The sequence below is a fragment of the Miniopterus schreibersii genome (genome assembly GCF_964146895.1).
Source record: "Miniopterus schreibersii genome assembly, chromosome: 1".
In the NCBI taxonomy this organism is placed as follows: domain Eukaryota; kingdom Metazoa; phylum Chordata; class Mammalia; order Chiroptera; family Miniopteridae; genus Miniopterus; species Miniopterus schreibersii.
Genome location: NC_138101.1, coordinates 134,021,369 through 134,042,746, shown reverse-complemented (window position 1 = coordinate 134,042,746; position 21,378 = coordinate 134,021,369). Strand labels below are relative to the sequence as shown.

Genomic DNA, 21,378 nt, shown 5'->3' with positions numbered 1-21,378 from the left:
CAATCAGTGACCTGGCTATGTAACAAAATCAGTGACAGAACCAGTACTATAATCCCTATTATCTTCTGCACTTCTGACTAGTACTCCTTCTAAATCTGGCCCTGCAGGTAAAATTACTTCAAATACTCAAATCAGCTTCAAATACATGAAACCAACATGGGGCTGCTGCCGGCTTTGGGCTGATTGAATTACTAGGTCAAACAGTTACACAGGACTAGATCTACTTGAGATTCTTTCCAAAAGAGTGGTGCCTAGATTTATCAAATTTTAAAAATTTCAAAGAGGAGGCTACAGAACAAAATAAGGACAGACCCTGTAAACTGTGGTGTCACCCAATCCACACACACACACACACACACACGAAATTGTCAGCTTATGTATAAGCAACGGTCTGCCAACTTAACCCTTGGGCCAACTCAGCCCTAATCTGTACTACTCACCACATGTCCTAATTAACCCAAATTAAACCCAAGACATCCTCATCTTTCTTCCGTTCAGACTAAATCTATCCATCCACCTGACTATCCCACCCTAATCTACTCAAACCGATTCAAAATCCCCAACATATACCAACCTGCCTCACCTCTCAATAGTCACCAAACTAATCGGCCCAAGTTGCTTGTGGATGCCCTATAAATTATACACCCCTCTCTAATCATGTCCCTTCCAATTAAGGATTCTCTTCACCTCCCTCCTAATCTAATCAAGCAGACATTTTCACCCTACTCTAATCTTATTGCTGGCATCGGCATACCAAGCCCATCAACCCCTCCGCCCAACTATACCCCTAACTCCGACCCAGCCCAACTCGCCCCCCTCAGGCCAGCAACGCCGGTGGTTGTAGTGGGATTTAACTCCTTCTGCAGCGCATGCGCCGAAACCACAGACACAAACAAGGAGCGGGTGGGGGAAGGAGGAAGGAGCTTAAGACACTCCGGGAGAGTAGCGCGCACCCTCCCATTTTGGGCTCGCGCCGCTGCCGTTAAGGCGGGAACCGGCGCTATCTCTATTCCAGTGCGAGCCTCGCCAACCACCGTGCGCGCGGCTCCGGAGGCTTGCGCTGGCGGCCTGAGCGAGCTCGCGCCGAGCCCGGACACTGCGCCTGCGCCGCGGCAGAGACTCGTCTCTACCGGGTCCGCTCCCCTCCGACACCCCGGCAAGGCCGTCTCCTCACCCCTTTGAGCCGCTTGACCAGGGCACTCTTCTGCCCGCTCTTGGCTAGGCCTCGCTGCTCCAGTGCGGCCTTCAGGTCGGTCACCCGCAGCGCCTGAAGAGGCTTCCCGTCCAGAGTCACCTCCTCCAGCTCCGCCATCTTGCGTGAGGTACTCGGGTCCGTCCCGACGGCTTCGGGCATCTTCGGTAATTTCCGCCAACGCCCTTCGAACGTACCGATGTGACCCCGCCCACTACCGTAGTCAACCCCTCGATTACCACTCAGATCTCTCCGGGTTCCTCCGGAACTGCTCGGGTGTTTCCGTTTCCATATCGGCACCAATCGGTTCTCTCCATCGTCCCAGACGCTCCCCCTCCCTCGCTCTGTTTTCGGAGCTCGGTTATTTTCGTTTAACCGAGGCTTTGAATCGAATCTATTCGGAAGCCCTCGACTCTGGCATAACCATGATCGGGGTTATTCGGGTTTCTCCGGACCTAAAGCTGAGGCGCTGAGGCGCTTGGGTGTTTGGAGCTAGTCCGGGACCGGAAGTGCGTGGGCTGCCTGGCTGGCCTTGCTTAGGGTTTTCAGGAAACATGGAAGCGGTGGCGATAGTTGGAGCTTAAGCACCCTTGTGATGGTCTCTCGGTGCCCTGTGACAGGAAAGGGGAGGTAAGCGGGGTAGAATTCCCTCTCTGGGCGGGGTCAGACTCGGTGTTTGCGGGTCACCCTCGTAGGGCAAGTCTCCCGCTCTTCTACCGAAACAGTTGCCACCTCCCATCCTATTAATCCCCGCCACTCCCATCTAAGGCTACGTTATTCTTTGAGACCTCGAAATGCCAGGCTCGGTGGCCTCCAGAGTGGACAAGCAGCAGCACCATGTCTTCGGACTCATGATCATTAAACTTGAATTTGCCGTGGAAGCCCTGTTGCAAAACTGGGGAAAAGGTCATCCTTTCCCCGAAATGGAGAATAAAGTTACTTTAGGAGGAATTGCTTCCTGTTAAGGCCACTGGAAAAGACAACCTCTCAGGACTGTCTTGGTACTGAACTGATGTTAATTTCCTAGGGGTTCCTTTCTTTCTCACTGCAAATAATCCAATTTGCAGTAGAAGAAACATACAGTAAAATAGCTCCTATACAGTGGTACATTAAGGTTTTCATTGTTAGAGATTCAAATTATGGATCTTGAAAACTTCAATCAGTTGCATTAGTGATGCAAATCAGTGGCAGGGCATCAATAGGTATTATATATTTTTTTATTGATTTTAGAGAGAGGAAGGGAGAGAGGGAAACATCTATGTGAGAAAGAAACATTGACTGGCTCCCTCCCTAACGTGTTTGACTAGGGTTTAACGTGCAACTCCGGTGTGTGCCCTGATCTGGGAATTGAACTGCTACGGCCAACTGATCCACCTGGTCATGATTCAATAGGTTTTATATTAAACATTAAAGAAAATTGTTCAAAGGCATGGATTGTCATCTATAGCAGTGTAGTAACACTGTTAGATTCCCTAAGCCACCAAACCAACTAGACTTTTCAGTCTTACATAAACACATATTCTTTTGTTTTTCTTACTGTTATATTATTTTCTTACTGTTATCTTGAGCAGAATCATTTATTCTGCTCTTTAATTTTTCTTGGTGCTTTACAGGAACTATAAGAAAGTAATGGATGTTATCAAATTCTTGGCATATTTTAGAAGCTACATATATATATGTGTGTGTAAACATATATGATGGTTTTACTTCCCTCCACTATTGATGGCTCCGGAATGATTAGTATCCAGGTCCTCCCTGAACAGCTGCATGTACTTGATTAAAAAATGGGTGTTTTTTTTTTACTTATGGAAGATGTGCCGGATCAACATTAATCATTTTTTTTTTTTTTTCCTTTACTCAACCTGGAACATAGAAATAGACAGGAGAAAATGAGCAAGAAATGTAGTGGAGAAGCTGGAATTATTGAGGGTCAGGGAACAGCAGGGGAAGAGGAAGAGAAGAAAAAACAAAAGAGAGGTGGAAGAGGTCAAACAAAACAAAAAAAGAAGACTGCCACAAAAGGTTAAGATAGCCAGAATTCGCAGAGCAAGGAAAAAATATGTAACAAGAGTATGTGGCCTTGCAACTTTTGAAGTTGGTCTTAAAGAAGCCCAAATATATATATATATATGTTTTAAATTCTCCTGTGGTGTCTAAGTATCGAGAGGATGAAATCATTATTCAAGGAGACTTTACAGATGACATAATTGATGTCATTCAGAAAAAATGGCCAGATGTTGATAATGATAGCATTAAAGATCTTGGAGAAGTGAAGAAGTGATTTTGAAAATTTGTATTTTAGGGATCTGAACTGAGAGTTGATATGGCCAAAGGGAAAGCGGTCTTTTGAAAAAATATATATTTATCCTACAGTAAAACTATAAACTACCCTCACTTTTAGCATTTTCACTGTTCTGTACAAGGCTGCTTGGTTTTTTGTTTGTTTGTTTTTAATTGCCAAAGTCTAATAAACAGGGCGACTCATGCTTATGCATGAAATAGAACTTAATCAGAAATTTTTGGACACTTGAAAAAGTGTTATTTTTAGATTCTTTATATAAGAAAGATGGAGCCTGGCTGGTGTGGCTCAGCAGTTGAGCATCGACCTAGGATCCAGGAGACCGAGTTTCAGTTCCTGAAAAGGGCACGTGCCCAGGTTGTGGGCTCGATTCCCAGCAGGGGGCATGCAGGAGGCAGCTGATCAATGACTCATCATTGATGTTTCTCCCGCTCCCTTCCTCTCTCTGAAATCAATAAAAATATATATTAAAAAAAAAAAGTGATGGAGGGAAATAATGATTGAGGAGGGTAATAAGTTTGCAAAAGAGGGGAAGGTTGGTAAATATCAAAGTTATTTTGGGATGACTTCTCTGAAGTAGTTGGATAATAACCCAAATAAAGGACCTGGTTTTCCTGTAAGTTGAATTGGTGAAAAGTAATTTTCTTTATAGATGCTGATTGAGTGTAGTTAAGATTCCTTGTTGGGAAGTTGTATTTTGATTGCTCTATCTAAAGAGTATGTAAACTGCTTTTATATTTCAGGATGCCACTGGAATCATCATCATCTTCGATGCAGCTATCCTTCCCTTCTCCCTTACCCTCAGTGCCAGACAATTTTACTAACTCTTCCCCTCCCCCAATGTCTTACATCACTTCCCAGGAAATGAAGTGTATTCTTCACTGGTTTGCCAGTTGGTCAGGTCCCCAGCGTGAACGTTTCCTACAGGACCTGGTAACTAAAGCAGTGCCAGGAAAATTACAGCCATTGCTAGAAGGTCTGGAGCAGCTTAGTGTGTCTGGAGCCAACCGACCACCTTGTATCTTTGAGTGCCAACTACGTCTTTGGGATCAGTGGTTTCGAGGTTGGGCTGAGGAGGAGCGCAATGAATTTGTCAGGCAGCTGGAGGCCAGTGAGCCAGACTTTGTGGCAAAGTTTTACCAAGCAGTGGCTGCTACAGCTGGTAAAGACTGATAGGCGTTAAAATCAGAGACGATAACCATAGTTGATGGAGCTGAAGCCACTTTACAGTGAGAACTTCAGATGTGCTGCTTAAAGGTGTGGGGATAGTATCCTGATTTGCTGACTGAACCTGCTGACCAGTACAGGCCTGGTTATTTCAGTGTTAATAGCACATCAGCTGGACTCCTAGTGTAAATGTTTTCCATCTAAGCAAATCCAGATCAGCGGACTGCCTCTAGCTGGCTTCTTTACAGGAGATGTCAAACCCTCAAGAATTTAATGGCTTCTTTTGCAACTATAACCAAAAGATGTAATAACTCAAGCCTCCTGCTGGCCCATGGGTATATAAAGTAGAGCCCTCCTCCAGAAACAGGAGAGAAGAGCAATAAAAGGTCATGTTTTTATATTTAGCCAGATTCAGATGTCTGGTTTCACCTCACTTAGCAGATTTTGGCATAATTATGTGATATCCTAACCACCACTTTTCCTGTGATTTAGTAAAAATTACGGGAAAATCAGAAGAGGGAGATAATTAGTTACTCCTTCACACTGATGTGTATTTGAATTCAAAGAGCAATGACGTTTTTTGAAAGCATATGTGATATCCTTGGAGCTGCTAGCAGGTATTCTTATTCTGTAATTTTGTTCTACAACAATATGATAAAAAATGACATTCGCTAGAGGTTGAAGGGTTTATTTTTTGTGTCAAAATAAAGAATGAATCTTTGGAACCATAATTCTCTACCGTTTTTTTCATTGCAAACCCAGTATGAAAAGAGGCATTCTGAGAAAAGTATAACTTAAGTATAGATAGTAGATCAACCTCCCATCCAGTTGTCTTCCAAGAAATCTCCGTCCTGCCCCCATCATCTTCTTGGTAACATCACAGCTCCCTTAATCCTCCAGCTGGGCCCCATGTTATGCTTTGGAGCTCTGGTGAATGGTAAGGTGCAGATGGTCCCACTTGAAGAGTAGCTCATTTCTAATAGGCCACAGTTCCCAGTGTACCCAGCAGGATAAGCAGCGTCAAGCAGAGCCCTATGGACAGTCCTAAATGGGTCATGGAGGGATTATGGCCTGAGGTAACCAGCAACCTAGGAACATAGAAGTAATATTTGGCTTGGAATAAGGCGTAGGCTTAGGAGGTGAAGGCTTTCACCTTTATTATAATACATACAGCTTATAAAACCCTGCTTCATCCAAACAGCAAGCTAAACAGGAAATAAGAGTAGCCATAGAACCTGAAAGTAGGAATAAGACCAAGATTCAAGTCTTCAGCATCTTAGGTTGTTGGAAGGGGACTTGGCAGTGAGGGAAGTGGCTTAAGGGAAGGGTTGGCTAGACTGGTGTTTAGGTAGCTAGACATGGTACATGGATAGTGCTTAAGAAAGGAAGAGGGCTAGGATCCTTATGTCTTAGAGATGGGGGAACTCCACTATCATGATGGGAGGGGTGTCCTATAATGATAGGCCTGAGGTAACTATGTTAGGGATCCTTGTTTTGTGAAATAAATAACCTGGTCTAGACTAATGTATACACATGAGTAGGGGCTTAATTAATGCAATTTCATACATCTGGACAAGGAATTTGAAAAAAAAATTCTAGTTGGAATAATATCTTACTTGCTGTATTCTGTGGTAAAGTTGGTTCCTCCATAATACACTTCTAGAGGCTTCTTCTGGAGAGTCAGGGTCAGGGTCCTGTGCAGCATACCAACCGAAGGCCCTTGGCAACTAGGGGACTTCCACAGATGCACAGTGAACACCAGACTAGCGGTAATTGAGGGGCTGTGGAAATAGCACCTAAAGGGACGTTTGGATCTCTCAATGGAGATACAGTCCCTGGAAGACTATATCTCATAAAACGTGCAGGCTTAGGAGTGGGATGAACTGAAAGTCACCAGAGGACAGTTGTGAAGTAAAGAACGTAAGCATTCTCCATGGCCCATCATAAAAATCCTCAGCCTGAACTGTCCCTTTACCTGCCAGCGCCTCCTCTGCTCACCAGAGCCTGTAGGATTGCTTCAGTCAACTCTTCTCGTTCTTCCTTCCCCAAGGAATGGCCTGGGGGCCCAGCTATTCCTAGAGACAGCCTGAATAACAGGTCTTGGGTTGAAAGACTCATAGATGGGGAAGTAACAGCATCTGTACCTTCATTAGTCTGACACAGCCGACCCCGGGGACAGAAGAGAAGACCATAGTACCCAGGTATCTACAAGAAACATGTAGCAGGGTATAGTTAGGGCCTAAGTTTCTTGCTTAAATCCTCCTAAGGAAAATGTACAGTCTAGATCGGAGTCATGGGTTCAGTGAGTACTTAGTAAAAAATGAACATAAAACAGGTTGGATAGTACTGCTGTACGGATATTTCCAAACTTCTTTTTGCCAGTGTGCTACAGCTTTTTCACCTATGATACCCACCTGAATAGCCTTTCCTGGAGGGCATGAGACCCAGGGGGATCCCTCCACCTGCACCTTGTAGGCTCCCCTCTCTGTGCATTGATGTAAGTAGCAGTGGCCAGTGAGCTCCGCTTCCTTCAGGTGTGGGATCTGAGAGGGATGCCTGGCCTTGTCCCCAGGGAGCAGCTGTGATGTGAGGTTGGCAAGGAAGCAACGACTCTGGGAATGGTAGATCTCCCCATGGGGATTCTCTGCCCCAGGTGGGAATCCATTTTCCTTCTTCCAGCATTCACTCTGAAGGGCAGGGCAGAAGGCAGAATAGTGTTTGTCTTAATGCCTTAGAGGTTGACTCCTCTCTAGGCCCATTCAGTTTCACTGTTTTCTAGTCTACTCACCCGGTTGGCCAAGGGCTTGTACATGCGGCAGCCTTCCAGCACAGGATCTGAAGAACATCTTCCCTTGTCCAGGTGCAGGTAGTGGCAGCCCAGTCCACTGTATGGGAGGGATGGTAGAGTGACACTAGGATTACTGACAGCTGCACAGCCCCTCAACCACTTAGCACACACACCTGCCAGAACAGAAGAAGTCTGAGGAACCAGTCCTACATGTGGTCACCAGGCCAAAGTCTAGGCCAGATCCTGTTTGAGAGATAGGAAGAGAAAGAGCCCTCAGAACAAATGAAGCCCCAAACATCCCTCAGTGCTAGCTATGCTTACAGCCTCCATTACATCTTAGCAGCAGATAATCCTTTCTAGCTGCTCTCACTTCTCCCAAGCTGACTTTGGTCATGTGTGCCCCTGTGTAATTCTCCCTTATTTCTCACCCTGGCCCCACAACAGCTCCTCTGCAGCACTGTGGTTGACTTGGTACCAGCCTGAGTCTTTGAAGGCAGCAAGAGTTATTGGGTCTAGTCGAGTGCGTTGGGCACCATCGAAGATAGCGGTCATTATAGAGCCTTGGAGTAGTCGGGCCTCCCAGTGTGAAGACAAAGGGCCCTACTGGAGGAGGTAGTTGGTTGCCACCTGGCTACTCCCTCTTCTTTCCATCACCCCAAGGTGTTCTTATCCTCACCTCTTCTTCCAAGGGGACACCCAGTGAAACCCCTGGCACTCCCAAGTGTTTGGCCAGGCTGTGACTAACAGTTGGGGTGGTAAGAAGCAGCTGTCCCCACTCATCTCGCCTTGTCACCTGTTGCCTTGTAGAACAGTTTTCTCGAACTGAGTAAAGAAAGGGGAGAAGGCAATATGAGGAAAACTTAGGAAGGGTGAGGTAGAATTGGAAGAAGTTCATGAGATAGTAGTGATTCCTTCTGGTTGACATTGTGCGAAGGCCTCTTCCTCATTCCTCTCATTTACCGCTGGGTCCTGAGAAGCAATCCCGCCAATTCTTGAAGAGCTGTCCAGAGAAACCCAGGACATGGAGCAATTCGTGTAGTGTGGCCTAAGGACAAATGACAGCAGAGTGAGGGGGACTGGATTTGCAGCAGGATCAACCAGCCAATCTATAGCCCCTCTCTGCCCCATCACTTCCTCTTAGAGCTTGAGGCACCTTCTATTCCATCCTTAACAGGTTCCTCCACTTCATGGGAAGCTGAGTGACCTGTCCCACCTCCCCGAACCTGTCACTGTGCAGCAGTCACCATGACGATGTCACTATGGCTGAGGCTGGGGCTGGTGAGATGTTGGGCACAGTAGACAATGGTACCAGCAAGGGGCCTGTCTTCTGAGTCCAGTTGGCAGCAGGCAGCATAGGCAATGATAGAGGGCTGTGGATGGGTCAGGACAATGTAGGAGCAGGAAGGAGAGAAGTGGGGTAACAGAAGAAATCTTCCTGAAAATGGAGGTCCAGTGGTACCAAGGGATGGTTTAGAACGTTTTTAATCCCCACCCAAACTTTATAAGTATGCTCAAAGTTACCCCAAATAAGCACAATTTAATAAAAACGGCTTTTTGCTCCTTGCCCCTCATTTAAGATTAGGAGAGGCAGAGTAGGGAAAAGGGATTTGACTTGAACCTTACCTCTTGGTGGCACTTGGAAGTGTGGGCAACCCGCACATACAGAAGAAAATCAGTGTTTTGGACCCCAGGCCCATCTGGCTGGACTAGTTGCGGGGCACCCTGCTCTGGCCACAAAGCATAACCACGGAGATGGGCATCAGGGATCTGGCAGGGAGTGAAATGTGGCATCTAAATTAGTAGATCTGCTGGAAGATATGACAATAGGAAACTAGGAGCGAGGGACAGAGAGTCTATCTCTAGTGAGCCTTAGTGTCATCTAGGCAGCTGGTTAGAATAAAGAGTTCTACCACCCCCACCCCACCCCACCCCAAATCTCTGATTTAATAAATTGCCGCGGGGAGAGGGAGCTCAGGAACCTGTATTGTTAGGAAGCACATTAAGTAATTCTGATGCTGGTGGTCTTGGAGAGGTCTAAGCAGGCTAAAGATCTTTAGATACCCAAAGATGAGAAGTTGCTCTCACCTTTGCACCCAAGCAACTCTCTCCTTTGTATCCTGGGTTCAAGAGGCTGCACCTGCCAAGAATGAATATCTGTAGTTTGAGCTGGAGACATTTCTGGGTACCCCAGTAGAGATATTGTGTACATTCACAATGACATGAACTCACCTGTGGTAGTTAGGGGTATCTGAGTCTCCCCAGACAGCATGGCAGTACTGTGCAGGGTCTCGACTCAGAAGCAGGGGTCCTTGCACTGGAGGCACTTAATAAAATGAGAGGTCCATTTCACTTCAGGATCTTAGTGTTCCAGTTCCTCTTCTGTGGTGATCTGCCTCAGATCCCCCTGTTCCTCAGCCCTCCCTGACTCCTGTTCACCCACTCACCTGCTAGGACTCCCCGGAGTCGCTGAGCAGCCTCTCTCACTGCGGCCAGGGCTCGGGATTCCCCACTCATCCCATCTCCCTCAGGATCCCAGGCTCCATCTGACACAGGGTCTCTTATATAGCAGGTTTGGATTCGGAGCGGTCGGGGATTGTGAGAGCCAGGGAGGGTGAGAGAGGAAGAGCGGAAGTTCAAGGGAAGTTGGGAGAAAGGGGGCCTGAGAAGGCTCACAGACTTCTGGGTTTCATCATGTAGACATCTGCTTGTGGCAGCCCCCAGGAGCAGCAGGAGCAGCAGCAGCATCTTCTTCCTCAGGTGTCTTCCACAGCCTGCCCTGGATTGTCTTCTGTTCCCTTCCCTGCCTCACTTACTTCTGGCTTTCCTTTCTTTACCATCTCTCTGCATGCCCTCCCCCCCACACACACACACTTTTGCTTATTTTGTCAAGATTTGAGTGTTGTTGACTAAATCTACAATTCCTGCCAGGAGATCGGATGTGAACCACAAGGGCCAAAGCAGCCTCCTCCCAGGGGCACCAGAGGTGGAGAGCTGGGGGAGGGGCAGTGTCATTCCCAAGGCCTAAACTGACCTTTTCTAAGAGGAGCCTAACCCACCTATGAAGGAAGGAACTCACCTAACCTGCTTCCTTCTCTCATCCTAACTCCTCTGCCATTCTGATGGATAACCTTGGAACCTTCCCAGAACTAAAATATGGGTGTTAACATAATAGTGTGTATGTGTGTGTGTAGTGAGGCATTCTTTGCTTCATAGGTGTCTGCCTAGTTCATGGAGATGGGCAAACAAGGCTCCTGCACTTCACTAGCCCCATATCAGAACCAAATGAACTCCAAACTGGCAGGTGCTTATGCATCTCCTCCATCTGTGTGGGGGACTTAGTAGGTGCTCAACAAATACATGTTGGTTGACTGACAGCTCCAAACCAGAGGCTGTTAACTCTGTGAGGCTTCACAGAAGCACTTATAGGCATGCTGGGGAGGGAAAGTAAATTCTTAAAATGGACCGTAATAGAAGATGTTCAAAGATGCCTTTACTGAACTCTTGGAACTCCCTTTGTTTTCTTTGCTCATGCTGTGCTTTCACATCCTGTTGACTCTGCCTGAATACCCCTCCTTCCCTGCCTGCCTGCCTAATTCCTATCTTCCCTGTAATTACTCTGGGAAGTCTTTCTTAACACCTCCAGCCAAAATTCCACACCTGCCAGAGGGGGAGGGCAACGTCTCCTTCCTGCTCCCCAACAGAACGCTTGTCATCTTCTTTTATAATTGTTGGCTTAGTGGCTCTCCCTTCACATCCTGCACTCTTTCAAGGTGGGCCTGTTTCCTGGCTGGCTTTGCATTCACAGCACTCAGCATAGCCCAGAGGGCTTAGTCTTCAGTTTGTGGATGAAGGAACAGACCTTAACCCTATTATTTAACTTTTGAAGAGCAAGGTCAGGGTGCAGTGACATAAGGCAACATAGCTAATTAGTGACAGGCAAGACTGGGGAGGCTGAATTTTATACTCTTACGTTCCAGAGCCGTGGCTGGCATTACCCATTACAAGGGAGGCATCCAAACTCTGGAGCCAAACCAACTCTGCCAAATGGCTCAGTTTTTCCATTTGCAAAAATGGGGATGGGTGTGCTTGCCTGATAGGGTTGTTATGAGAAATAAGATTTGTAAAGTGCTGAGAACATTGTCTGGCTCATAAAAATGAAGTCAAGTAAAGTGTGCATGTTCTATAAACACTTTTTTTTTTTAAATCCTCACCTGAGGATATTTTTTCCATTGCTTTTCAGAGAGAGAGTGTGGAAGGGAGAGAGAAACATCAATGTGAGAGAGACACATCAGTTGGTTGCCTGAAATCAAACCCAGTACCCTTCAGTCCCCGGCTGACGTTCTAACCACTTAGCCAAACTGGCTAGAGCTCTGTAGACATTTTAACTCAATGGAGAAATATTCCGTTCTTAACAACATGTGTACAAATCTTTAGGCAACTCTTGTTTTTTTCTCTAAGACAAACCTAGTCTTTTCCTCCAAGTGTTGGAAGCCCTTTTCTCTCCTTACTGGGATGGGTCAATCTGGGATCAAAACCTCGGCGTCAGAATTTGGGTGATGAACCAAGGTCTGTGTAGCTCTCTCCAGATTTTCCGGCTCCCACCCTCAGCCGCTCCTATGCTTTGCTGCCCCCTTGTGGTCATACTGAGGAGGGCGTGTCCTGCCAGGGTAGGGGTTCACCCTAACTTCACACGCACTTGCAGAACTTCATACCTTCTCACTGAGGAAGCCCAAGAAACCTCCCGTTCCTTATGCTAGAAGGCCTCTCTCCTGCATTTGCCTGGCAAATTCTTCCTCCTCTTTCAAGATCCAGCTGAGAGGTTATCTGCCTGTTGAGACTTTATTCCCAGGCTGAGTTAGTTTGCATATCCTCTGATCACCAATAGCATTTCTTTCACATCTTTGAAGTAGCTCTTACTATAGCCTCCTGACAGTTATTTTTGCACTTGTTTCCTTGCTAAACTGTGGGCAGGGGCTGAGTCTGATTCATCTCTACCTCTTTGAAGAGCTATGAAGTAGGTGCAGAGAGGTAGTGGAGGTGAGAGAGGAAAGTGAGGATAGAGCAAAGAGGTAAGGAGAGAGGGTGAGGATAATAATAATTTTAGTGAGCACCTCCTTGGTGCCCAGACATTGTTCCAAGCACTTTAGACTCATGTAATCCTTTCAGCAACCATACAATATAGGTATCATTATTGTCCCGATTTTACAACTGAGGCATAGCAAAATCAGTCAGCATGGGTAGGTGGTAAGACGTGGGATTTGAACCCACATAGGATCCTGAGCACAGGCTTTAAGCCATAATGCACTAGTGCTTCTCAAGTGCACAGCATGGAGGAGAAATAAAGCTGTGATGAGGAACAGGATGAGAAAGACAAAGCTGAGGAGGAAGGGTGGAGATGAGGGGAGATCATGGGCAAGAAGATGAAGGGTATGATAAGGGAGAGTGGAGTTAGGAGAATGGGGGTCAGAGTGGATGGGGGTGAAGGTGTAAGGAGAGGGAATGTTGATGAGGAAGGGGGCAGAAGTGAAAGAGATGATGTGGGATTTTGACAATGATGTGGGAGGTGGAGAGAGGCTGGGGCTGAGCAGGGCTGTTGTCCTAGGTGGTGTATCAGCCGTATATGGCTGCTCCATCCAGCATGCTGATCTCTCAGTTCCTTCCCCCTTTTATCTCTAACACTCTTCTCCATTCCACCTTAGCAGGCCACTCCCAGAGTCATGCCCAGAGCCTTATCATCAGCAAAAACTGTAGCACCTATGAAATAACTGAATCAAACATCCAACTCTCTGATATGATCTCCTTTCCTTATGGTTTGTTTGCTCAAGTTGGCTCGCTGCAGCTGTTCTACGAGCGCATTGAAGAACCACTGGCCCTTCCTGTCTTTTCATCTTTCCTTGGCCACCTTAGCTCCCAGGTTCACCACTAAATTCCTCTTGCTTTCAGCTCCTCTTCCTAGTCTGTCCTGCCCATTCCGCCTCCCTGGGTAAGCCTCTTTTGCTGCTGAGCTGCTAAGGACCACTGAAGGAAATCCCCCCAGAGGACAGACTATTGTCACTCTCAATTTGTCATCACCCACTTGGGTGCTCCCAAGTCAGAAATCTCAGCAATCAGCTTCCTCTTCCCCCCTCAGCAACTAGGATTTTATACCTTCAAGCCTCCTTCTCTGAGCCTGCTGCTCAGTCGTTTGCAGTCACCTCTTCTTTCACGGTGAGATAGAAGTCAGCCTCAGCCTGCTACTAACCTATCTGTGTTCCTATCTGTGTCTGTTGCCATCCCTTTTTTCTTTTAGGAAAGAAAATGTCTTCATCCTTTGGAAGTTGTTTCCTCCCTGTGGTGCTCTGGACCCATCCATTGGAGTGGGATATGGTCTCAGCCTCTCTCTGACCACATCTCCCCCTCTCAGTCTAGTCTGCCTGCCCCCCCCCCCCCAAGTCTCTGTCAGTGACTGGGAAGGACCTGCAGTTTAGGGCCTTTGCATACACTTTTTTTTGCTAGGAACCCCACTTTTGTGCCAGACTGACTCCTAGACTCCTACTTACCTTTTAGATACCTGCTTATGTATTACTTCCTCAAAGAAGCCTTTCCTGACACTTTTAAATCAAGTGCCCTTGTAAATATCTGTTACAGTCACCTTTTTACTTTAGCCAAATAGCACTGTCCACAATTTAGAATTACATGTTTATTTGTGAGATTCCGTTTGTCTGTCCCCCTCGCAAATCTGTAAGCCCCACAAGGGCAAGGACCATCCTTGTTTACCCTGTAGCTCCCGTAACACGCAAAGTGCCTAGCATGGAGTAGGTGTTATTAAGTATTTTGGGGGCAAACAAATGAATGACTGTAGTGAGAAAGCAGGAGGGAGCCGAGGGAGGAGGAAGGGTAAGGATGGAAGGTGGAAGATGGAAGGTGAGGAGAGTAGGTGGAGAGTGAGGAGGGAAGATGGTGATGGGGTCAATGAGCAAAGGTGAGGCTAGGGATGGAAGGGAGAAGAGCTGAGGAGAGGACCTCTGGGTCTGACTAAGGCTTCCAGACCCTGAGTGGACTTCCCAGGAGCTATGTCTCTTGGCCATGCTGCTTGCGAGCTTTGGAGGCGAAGCCAGTGGGCGGAGCTAGACTTTATCTTGGGGTGCAGCCCTAACCTCAGATGGTGACAGAGCTGGAGCCAGCAGGGGTTTTGCAAACCGTCCCGATTGCAGCAGGCCAGCAGTCTCACTCGGGACAGGCGGGTGGGGCCTGGGCTTATCTCCCGAGTACAGTCCTAACCTCAGATGGTGACAAAGCGGGAGCTAGCAGGCGTTTTGCAAACCGTCCCGATTGCAGCAGGGTTGGATGGCCTGGCCAGCGGTGACAGTGCTAGGTGTGGGGGCAATGGGTCTGGACAGTTTGAGGCTTGGTTGGGGGCAAAGCTTGGCTTGTGGGGCATGGGGGGTGGACCCGATCTATGTATGGTTTGCCTCTACCTACCTCAGATCTCTTTCTACAAGAGAAGGGAGATGCTCTGTAGGTGAGTCTCTTCCTATTAGGAAGCTTTCCTTTTCCCAAGTCCTAGGATACTTCTGCTGCTCCCTGAAGTCAGAATTAGTAGCCAGTGCAGCCATTTTCTTCTGAAAATACCCATCATCTCCCCGTGAGTTAGCCTTGAGAAATTTTTTATGTGCCACTGAAGTTGCCTACTTGTAGGAGCAGCTGACAGTGGTCAGCCAGGAGTCCTCTCCAGGGGGACCATTCCCACTTTGGAGCAGCTCAGGCTGAGTCCTAAGAGAAGAGAGAGGTCTGCCTGCTGCTGGCCAGTGAGGGTGACAGGAAGTGACTAGCCTGTGGAAGAGGAGGTGCACAGGCCCTCAGCCAGCCCTGGCTCTTGTTGCCTCAGCATCTCCTATGCAGCCCCCTCCATCCCATAGTCCCCTCACTGGCTTGGGACAGGGTAGGGGATGGAGGTGGAGAGGCCCCTTTCTACCCCCACAACCCCAACCGGGATCTTGCAACACTGGGATGGGGGCCCTGGGGGCCCAGGCATGTGGCAATCCGTGGGGGGTGGGGTGGGGAGGTGTGCACGGAGCAGGGGGAGAGGCTTTCACAAGCAGCCTCCACCACGACTGACCTTGGCAGGCTCACCTTGGGCAGCTTCCCCCTCTCCGCGGTATCTCCAAACAGCCTTCCTCCTTGCTGCTTCCCTGGGGCCTGAGATCCCATCTCTCAGCTCAGGACTCTCATCCTGCTCCCCAGTTACGCTCATGAAGGAAAAGTGGGCCAAGCTGTGGATTCTAAAGCAACAGGAATGCTTGTGTGTGCTGTTTGCACCTTGATTTGCTGTTTTTCCCAAGTTACTGTGTCCCCTGGCCTCAAGCCTTTCCCCAGGCAGAGGTGGGGCTAACTGCCTCCCCGCCCCGGGGGCTCCTCCTTTCTGCCGCCTGCTTTGTCTTCAGTGGGGCAGAGATAAACCTGCTCTTCATCCCAGGGACCATCCTCTGCAGCAGAGGGAACTAGAACAGCAGAAGAGCATCCTTTGCAACTCCCTTCTGCAGAGAGGGAGGTGTTTTCCTTGCTTATTCCCTTCCTCCTACTTTCCACTCTGCCAGCCTACCTTGGCTTCCTTTCTTTTTCTTGATCGCCCAATACCTTAGGGCCTTGGCATTTGTTTTCTCCTCTGCTCACCCTTCCCTCCAATTAGGCATATCTGCCTCCTTGAAATTTTTTAGGTTTTGACTTAAATGTCACCTCTTCAGAGAGACCTTTCTTCTCTCTCTCTCTCTCTCTCTCTCTCTCTCTCTCTCTCTATTTATTTATTTATTTTTTAAATTTATGTTTATTGTTGAGAGTATTACAGGTGTCCCATTTCCCCCCGCAATTGACCCCCTCCACTTCACTCCCACCCCCTCCCTAGGCCTTCACCCCGTTATTAACTGTGTCCATGGGTTATGCATATATGCATATAACTCCTTTGGTTAAAGAGAGACCTTTCTTGACCACTCAAGCTAAAATAGCCTCCCCATCTGCTTGTTTATTCAGTTTTCCCAGCAGGCATATTCAGATAGAGTAATTAATGATTTTAACGAAGGTGCTCTATAGAGGTGTGAGCGAACAGGATTAAGGGAAGGCAGCAAGGAGTGGTGAAGTGCGGCCGGTGGCAGTAAGGGGGCCATCACCACCCCAGGTCATTTGGGCAGGAGTCCTGTGAGGAGCTGTGGAGAGTGTCTGTCCTGTCTGGGAGGGGTTGGGGACAAGCACCTAACTTCACTCTCCTGTCTCACCTGGTGCATGACAGGATGACCAAGGAGGGACAGAGGAAGACACTCAACACACTTGTTTGCTGCCTTTTTCTTTCTGCCCCTTCAGCTAAGAGCTGGGTTTGCCTTAGTCACCACAGTGTTCTGGGCACCTTGCATGGGACTGGCACAGGAGAGATGCTTAACAAATACTTTTCAAGTAAGTTACTTTGGCTCAAACCAGTTGAGGTCAGCTTAAAAGCCTTATTAGAAAAGTGACATCTGGCCCTGGATGGGTGGCTCGGTTGGAGCATTGTCCTGTACCCCAAAAGGTTGGTCCCGGAGGCAACTGATGGATGCTTCTCTTTCACATTGATGTTTCTCCCTGGCCCCTTCCCTTTCTCTCTCTCTCTCTCAAATCAATAAATATATCCTTGAGTAAGAATTAAAAATAAGAGTGTGACACCTGGCTACCTGTCATCTTCCCTCAGAATATGATCTGCCACAGAGGATTGAGGTGTGTTCGCCACTCTGCGTTACACCCAGGCCAGCTGTGCTCTTCTGTCCCAAAGGGGCTTCTCCAGTCTTGGTGCTAGCCACCCACCCTGAGGAGCCACTGGGGTGGTAGGGACTGGGAGGAGACACAATTCAGAGCTGTGGGAAAGAAGCCTGGGGTGGATGGTGAAGCAACCCAGGTCCCATCACCAGAACCCTGAAAATAAGTCAAGGGGCAGTGGTCTTGAGCTGGGAGGAGGAAATCCGGAGGTTGAGTCACTCAGTGTGTTCTGTACAAACCCCCCTTATGCAACCCATCCCCCTGGGCTGAAAGGAAGGTGCAGGATTCTCCCAGGCATTCACAGAAACTGGCATGGCACCTCCCCCTTCCAAACTCAGGGGGCTCCAGTGGGTGAGGTTCAGATCTGTCTTCCTCTAGCCTCTGAACCCCAGGGTGAGGTTCAGACCTGGGACAGGGGATCCAGGGCACAGATGTAGGAGAGATGGTGCCCGTCAGACATCAAGGCAAAGGCAGGAGAGGGATGAGTCCTGGGAAGGCAGGCATGTTGCACACTAATGCCCAAGATGTGGGAAGGCTCTGACACTGGGGATATGGAGAGAGAGAGAACAGGGAGGGTCCAGACCCCAGTCTTTCTGCCTCTTAGAAAGTTACTCCTTGGTGTCTAACTCAGGCTTTCTCAGCAGTGGCCTACAAGTTATTGGTGATCTAGGGGAGACTCTAGCCTCTTCCTTTCTCTGTTGGGCACACTTGATCACTTATGAATGAGATTCATAAGGGTCCACAACTATGGACTCATTCATAAGTGGTCAGGAGTGCCCAACAGAGACAGGAAGAGGCAAGAGTCTCCCCTAGACCACCAATGACTTGTAGGCCTGTGCTGTATACCTCTGAGGAGAGGTGAGAGCTCAGAGCAGAGAGACAGGTGCCAGTGCTGAGACCGCAAAGGGACTGAGTGAGCTTCAGGAGAACTCTTATCCCCTCAACCGCTTTATCTATAAAATGTGGCTCACACTATCTTGCTTCTCTGAGGCTGAAGCCCACCAGATGATCTCTTGAGGTCTTTTCCAGCACCTCTTTTGATCTGTGATTCATGAAGTTAATTTCAGTTCTGCCACTAACCAATCTTGTGATTCTGAGTAAGTCCCTTCCCCTCTCTGAGGCCTCAGTTTCCTTACCTGCAAAATGAGAAGTTTAGATGAGATCTCTGAGGTCCTTTCAGTTCTAGCAAAATAGAATAATAACAACTATAGATGCTGACTCTGGTCCAGGCCCTGTTTATCTATGAACATAACAGCACTATGAGGTGGGGGCTAGCACTACTCCCATTTTGCAGATGAGGAAACTTCCGCACAGAGAGAAGTAGCTGGCTCAAGGTCACACAACTAGTAAGTAGCAGAGGGAGATTCAAACGGAGGCTCTCAGGCACTGTACTATTGTGCCTCTTAGGAGAGTTCTGTGAAAAAGAAAATACTTTGTTGTTGTTTTTTTATATATCTTTTTTATTGATTTCAGAGAGAGGAAAGGAGAGGAAGAGAGAGAGATAGAAACATCCATGATGAGAGAGTCATTGGTCGAGCCTGCAACCCGGGCATGTGCCCTGACCAGGAATCGAACCCCGATCGCCTGGATCCTAGGTCGACGCTCAACCGCTGAGCCAAGCCCGGCCAGGCGAAAAAGAAAACACTTTGAACATGGGGTTTCATTGACATGGCAGGTGTCATCCTCTTTATTATCAATTTTCTCATATACAAACAGGCCTCAAGGCCTTTTCCAACTGATTCACCCTCTAAGCACTCAGATGCTCATGCCTTAGGGCCCCAGGGACAAAGGTGGGTAACGGGTGAGAGGGAGCCACGGGGGCATGTCAATCTGGTAGACTGAAGCTGTGGATTTGGAGAGAAGGGATTGACTCCTGGATCAAGAGCTAAGGGTCCACAACTATGGCAGAATCATCTAGAATTTTCCTTGGCCTCCTGGGGAAGGAGCTCCCGGGTGATACCTCAAGGTGACAGAGAGTAGGGCTGGGGTCAGCAGGGACTGGGCGGTGCTACATCTCCCTCCAAGCCACAGAGCTCTGTTAGGACAGTAACCAGAGGCTGCTCTAGGTCCTGTGGGGTGGCAGGAGGGGTGCCTTCAGTGACCAGAAGACAGAGTGGGTGGGGGCGGAATAAGGGAGAGAAGAACAGAGTGACAGACACACTCTCTGACCAGGTGGTGCCTTAGGGGAGAGCTGTAGGCAGAAACTGACCCATGCCAAATATTCATTTGTGCATGGAATCAAGAGGCCTGCAGAACTAGCCACGTAGTCACATGCATACCCAGGGGCTCACTACAGCTCCGTTTGCTCTTTCCTCTGCGTGGCCATGCTGCACATGCAAACACAACTCACACAAGCCCAGGCCCAGTGTACAGCCCCAGTACTAAGTCACAGTGCAATTTTATTCAGCTATAGAATCATAATGCTAGGCCTGCCCTCCTCCCTTGCCACCCCCTGCCATTTGTCCATGGTCTATATCTCAGGCTTGGCCTGTGAGGGGCTCTAGGACTCCCACAGGGTGGGGGTCCCCAGGCTCAGGCTGGGCAGGGGCAGGTGCCCACAGTCTGCCAGCTGGGCTCAGCTGCAACCTCCCACACCCTTGATGAGGTTGGCGGCCTCAGGGATCTGGCGGAAGAGGTTGCGAAGGGTGTCTAGCTCCTGGGTCAGCTGCTCCACACGGCTGCGGAGGCGCTCATTCTCTGCCATGTACTCCAGCACCTTCTGCTGCGTCTCCAGTATACGCCTCTTGGCCTTGTCCCGACTCTTGCGCACAGCAATGTTGTTCCGCTCCCGCCGCAGCCGATACTCTAGGCTGTCTTTGTTCACCGCCTTCTTGCCCTTGTGTGAGGGGCCAGCTGGAGAGGGAGCCTTGAGAAGTGGACTGCAGGGGGGCGCGGCAGCAGCCATAGGGGCCTGGAGACGGAAGGCACAGAAGTATAAGAGGTGGTCAGGAAGCAGAGTGTAGGCAGGGCAGGAATGCTGGCAGCCAGAGCGCCCTTGGGCCTCAAAGGGATATGGGATCCAGAGCCAGTACCTAGCTCCCAGTTAGAGGAGGCTTTGCCCTGCTAGATGCGCAGGGTCCCTGCTCTGACTAAAATTCCCTTTCACGCTCCCACGCTCTCTGAGGACACGTTCCTTCAATCTATCTTGAGTCTCCAGTTCTATGATCAGCAGGCATTTCCTCTTCTAGAAGCAGGTAGCAGAGAAACAGGAGGAGGTGGGCAGCAGAGAAGCTGGTGGGGGCCTGAGGTCAGGCAGGTCAGCTGGCTACAGGGACTGCAGGACACAGTGGGGTTCAGGGTGAGAGTGAATTCACAGAGAAGGAAAGAGGGATCATGGTTGGGTGGTGGGTGCGGAGGGCTTTGGGATGGGTCAGTTTCACAAAGCAACACCAAACAGATCTGCTAAGAATGTAAGCAGGAAGCTCAGAGTTCCCCCATCCACACGGCCTCTCGCCAGACCCTGGAAGGCAAGGAAGAGAACCGACTTGCTCTTACCTTGAGGACACGCAGGGGCTGGCTGGGTGATGCCAGGGCTGGGGGCAGGTGCATGGCCGTCTGCCCACAGTGTGCCACTTGGTACTGCAGAGGATTATAGCTGCTGCGGCTGGCTCCTCGGCTGCCTTCGGGCCCCCGAGGCTCCTCCTTCACAGCCACAGCCCTGGGGTCGTAGCTCCCTGGGCTGCTGTAGATGCCAGGTCCCAACGCCTTCCTGTCTGGGCCGAAGGTGTGTGGAGGGTAGGCGAAGGGCCGAGGGTCAGGTGGCAGGTAGTGGGGAAAGGCAGGAGTCCCTGGGCCCTTAAGACCTCGAGCCTCCGGTGATGGCTTCATAGCGAAGAGATCAGAGAGGAGCTGCTCTTCCCCAGACTCGATGTAGGCAGAGAGGTCGATGGAGGCCTCATGCTCACACATGTCCCCCAGCTCCCCAGGTCCTGCTCGGGCCCCTGAGAACTCGAGCGGCTGCTGGCCAGCCCGGGACTCACACTCGTAGTAGGTCCCGTGTGACATGGCCGGTCCGCCCCCTGGGCTCCCCGCCCCCGAGCCCTGCTCTTGGGGCACTCTTGGGATGCTTGGCCTGCCCTTTCTCGATCTCCCCCTGCCCTAGATTTGCCCTAGATCTGCCCTCTCGGTTTTCTCTGTCACCCACTCCTGCGTGGCCTCTCTCCTCCCTCCTCT

General features: G+C 49.2%; 4 protein-coding genes across 14 annotated transcripts in view; 1 reads left to right on the top strand and 3 right to left on the bottom strand.

Moving 5' to 3' along the window:
- The window catches only part of ACIN1 (apoptotic chromatin condensation inducer 1), a gene marked incomplete at its 5' end in the record, with an annotated part of 32,397 nt that extends 30,997 nt beyond the window's left edge, over nt 1–1,400 (bottom strand). For 6 of the 11 annotated variants that reach the window (XM_081135031.1, XM_081135041.1, XM_081135040.1 and 3 more), the window contains one exon: nt 1,175–1,400. In XM_081135031.1, coding sequence (XP_080991157.1) covers nt 1,175–1,354 — 180 coding nt within the window. The remainder of the gene's footprint in view (nt 1–1,174) is intronic. The other 5 variants (XM_081135044.1, XM_081135046.1, XM_081135045.1 and 2 more) reach the window with 1 other exon arrangement.
- A 301-nt stretch (nt 1,401–1,701) lies between these two features.
- On the top strand, nt 1,702–5,389 carry LOC308556104 (uncharacterized protein C14orf119 homolog). The gene is made up of 2 exons (XM_081135189.1): nt 1,702–1,822; nt 4,235–5,389. Exons 1-2 carry the CDS (start codon nt 1,788–1,790, stop codon nt 4,662–4,664), a joined length of 465 nt encoding a protein of 154 aa, XP_080991315.1. The 5' UTR covers nt 1,702–1,787; the 3' UTR covers nt 4,665–5,389.
- A 146-nt stretch (nt 5,390–5,535) lies between these two features.
- Nucleotides 5,536–10,191, bottom strand: CIROP (ciliated left-right organizer metallopeptidase; the record flags this gene model as incomplete). Its single annotated transcript, XM_081120863.1, is given in 16 exon segments — nt 5,536–5,628; nt 5,632–5,634; nt 5,638–5,746; nt 6,275–6,454; nt 6,634–6,863; nt 7,073–7,345; nt 7,447–7,543; nt 7,620–7,689; nt 7,875–8,046; nt 8,123–8,268; nt 8,407–8,491; nt 8,691–8,816; nt 9,070–9,213; nt 9,532–9,583; nt 9,676–9,760; nt 9,891–10,191. Coding segments are annotated over 16 exon segments (2,166 nt in total).
- Nucleotides 10,192–18,866: 8,675 nt separating this feature from the next.
- Nucleotides 18,867–21,378, bottom strand: CEBPE (CCAAT enhancer binding protein epsilon). The gene is made up of 2 exons (XM_081133735.1): nt 20,701–21,378; nt 18,867–20,116 (listed from the first exon to the last, which is right to left on the bottom strand). The coding sequence occupies exons 1-2, from the start codon at nt 21,208–21,210 to the stop codon at nt 19,781–19,783; spliced, it is 846 nt and encodes a 281-aa protein (XP_080989861.1). The 5' UTR covers nt 21,211–21,378; the 3' UTR covers nt 18,867–19,780.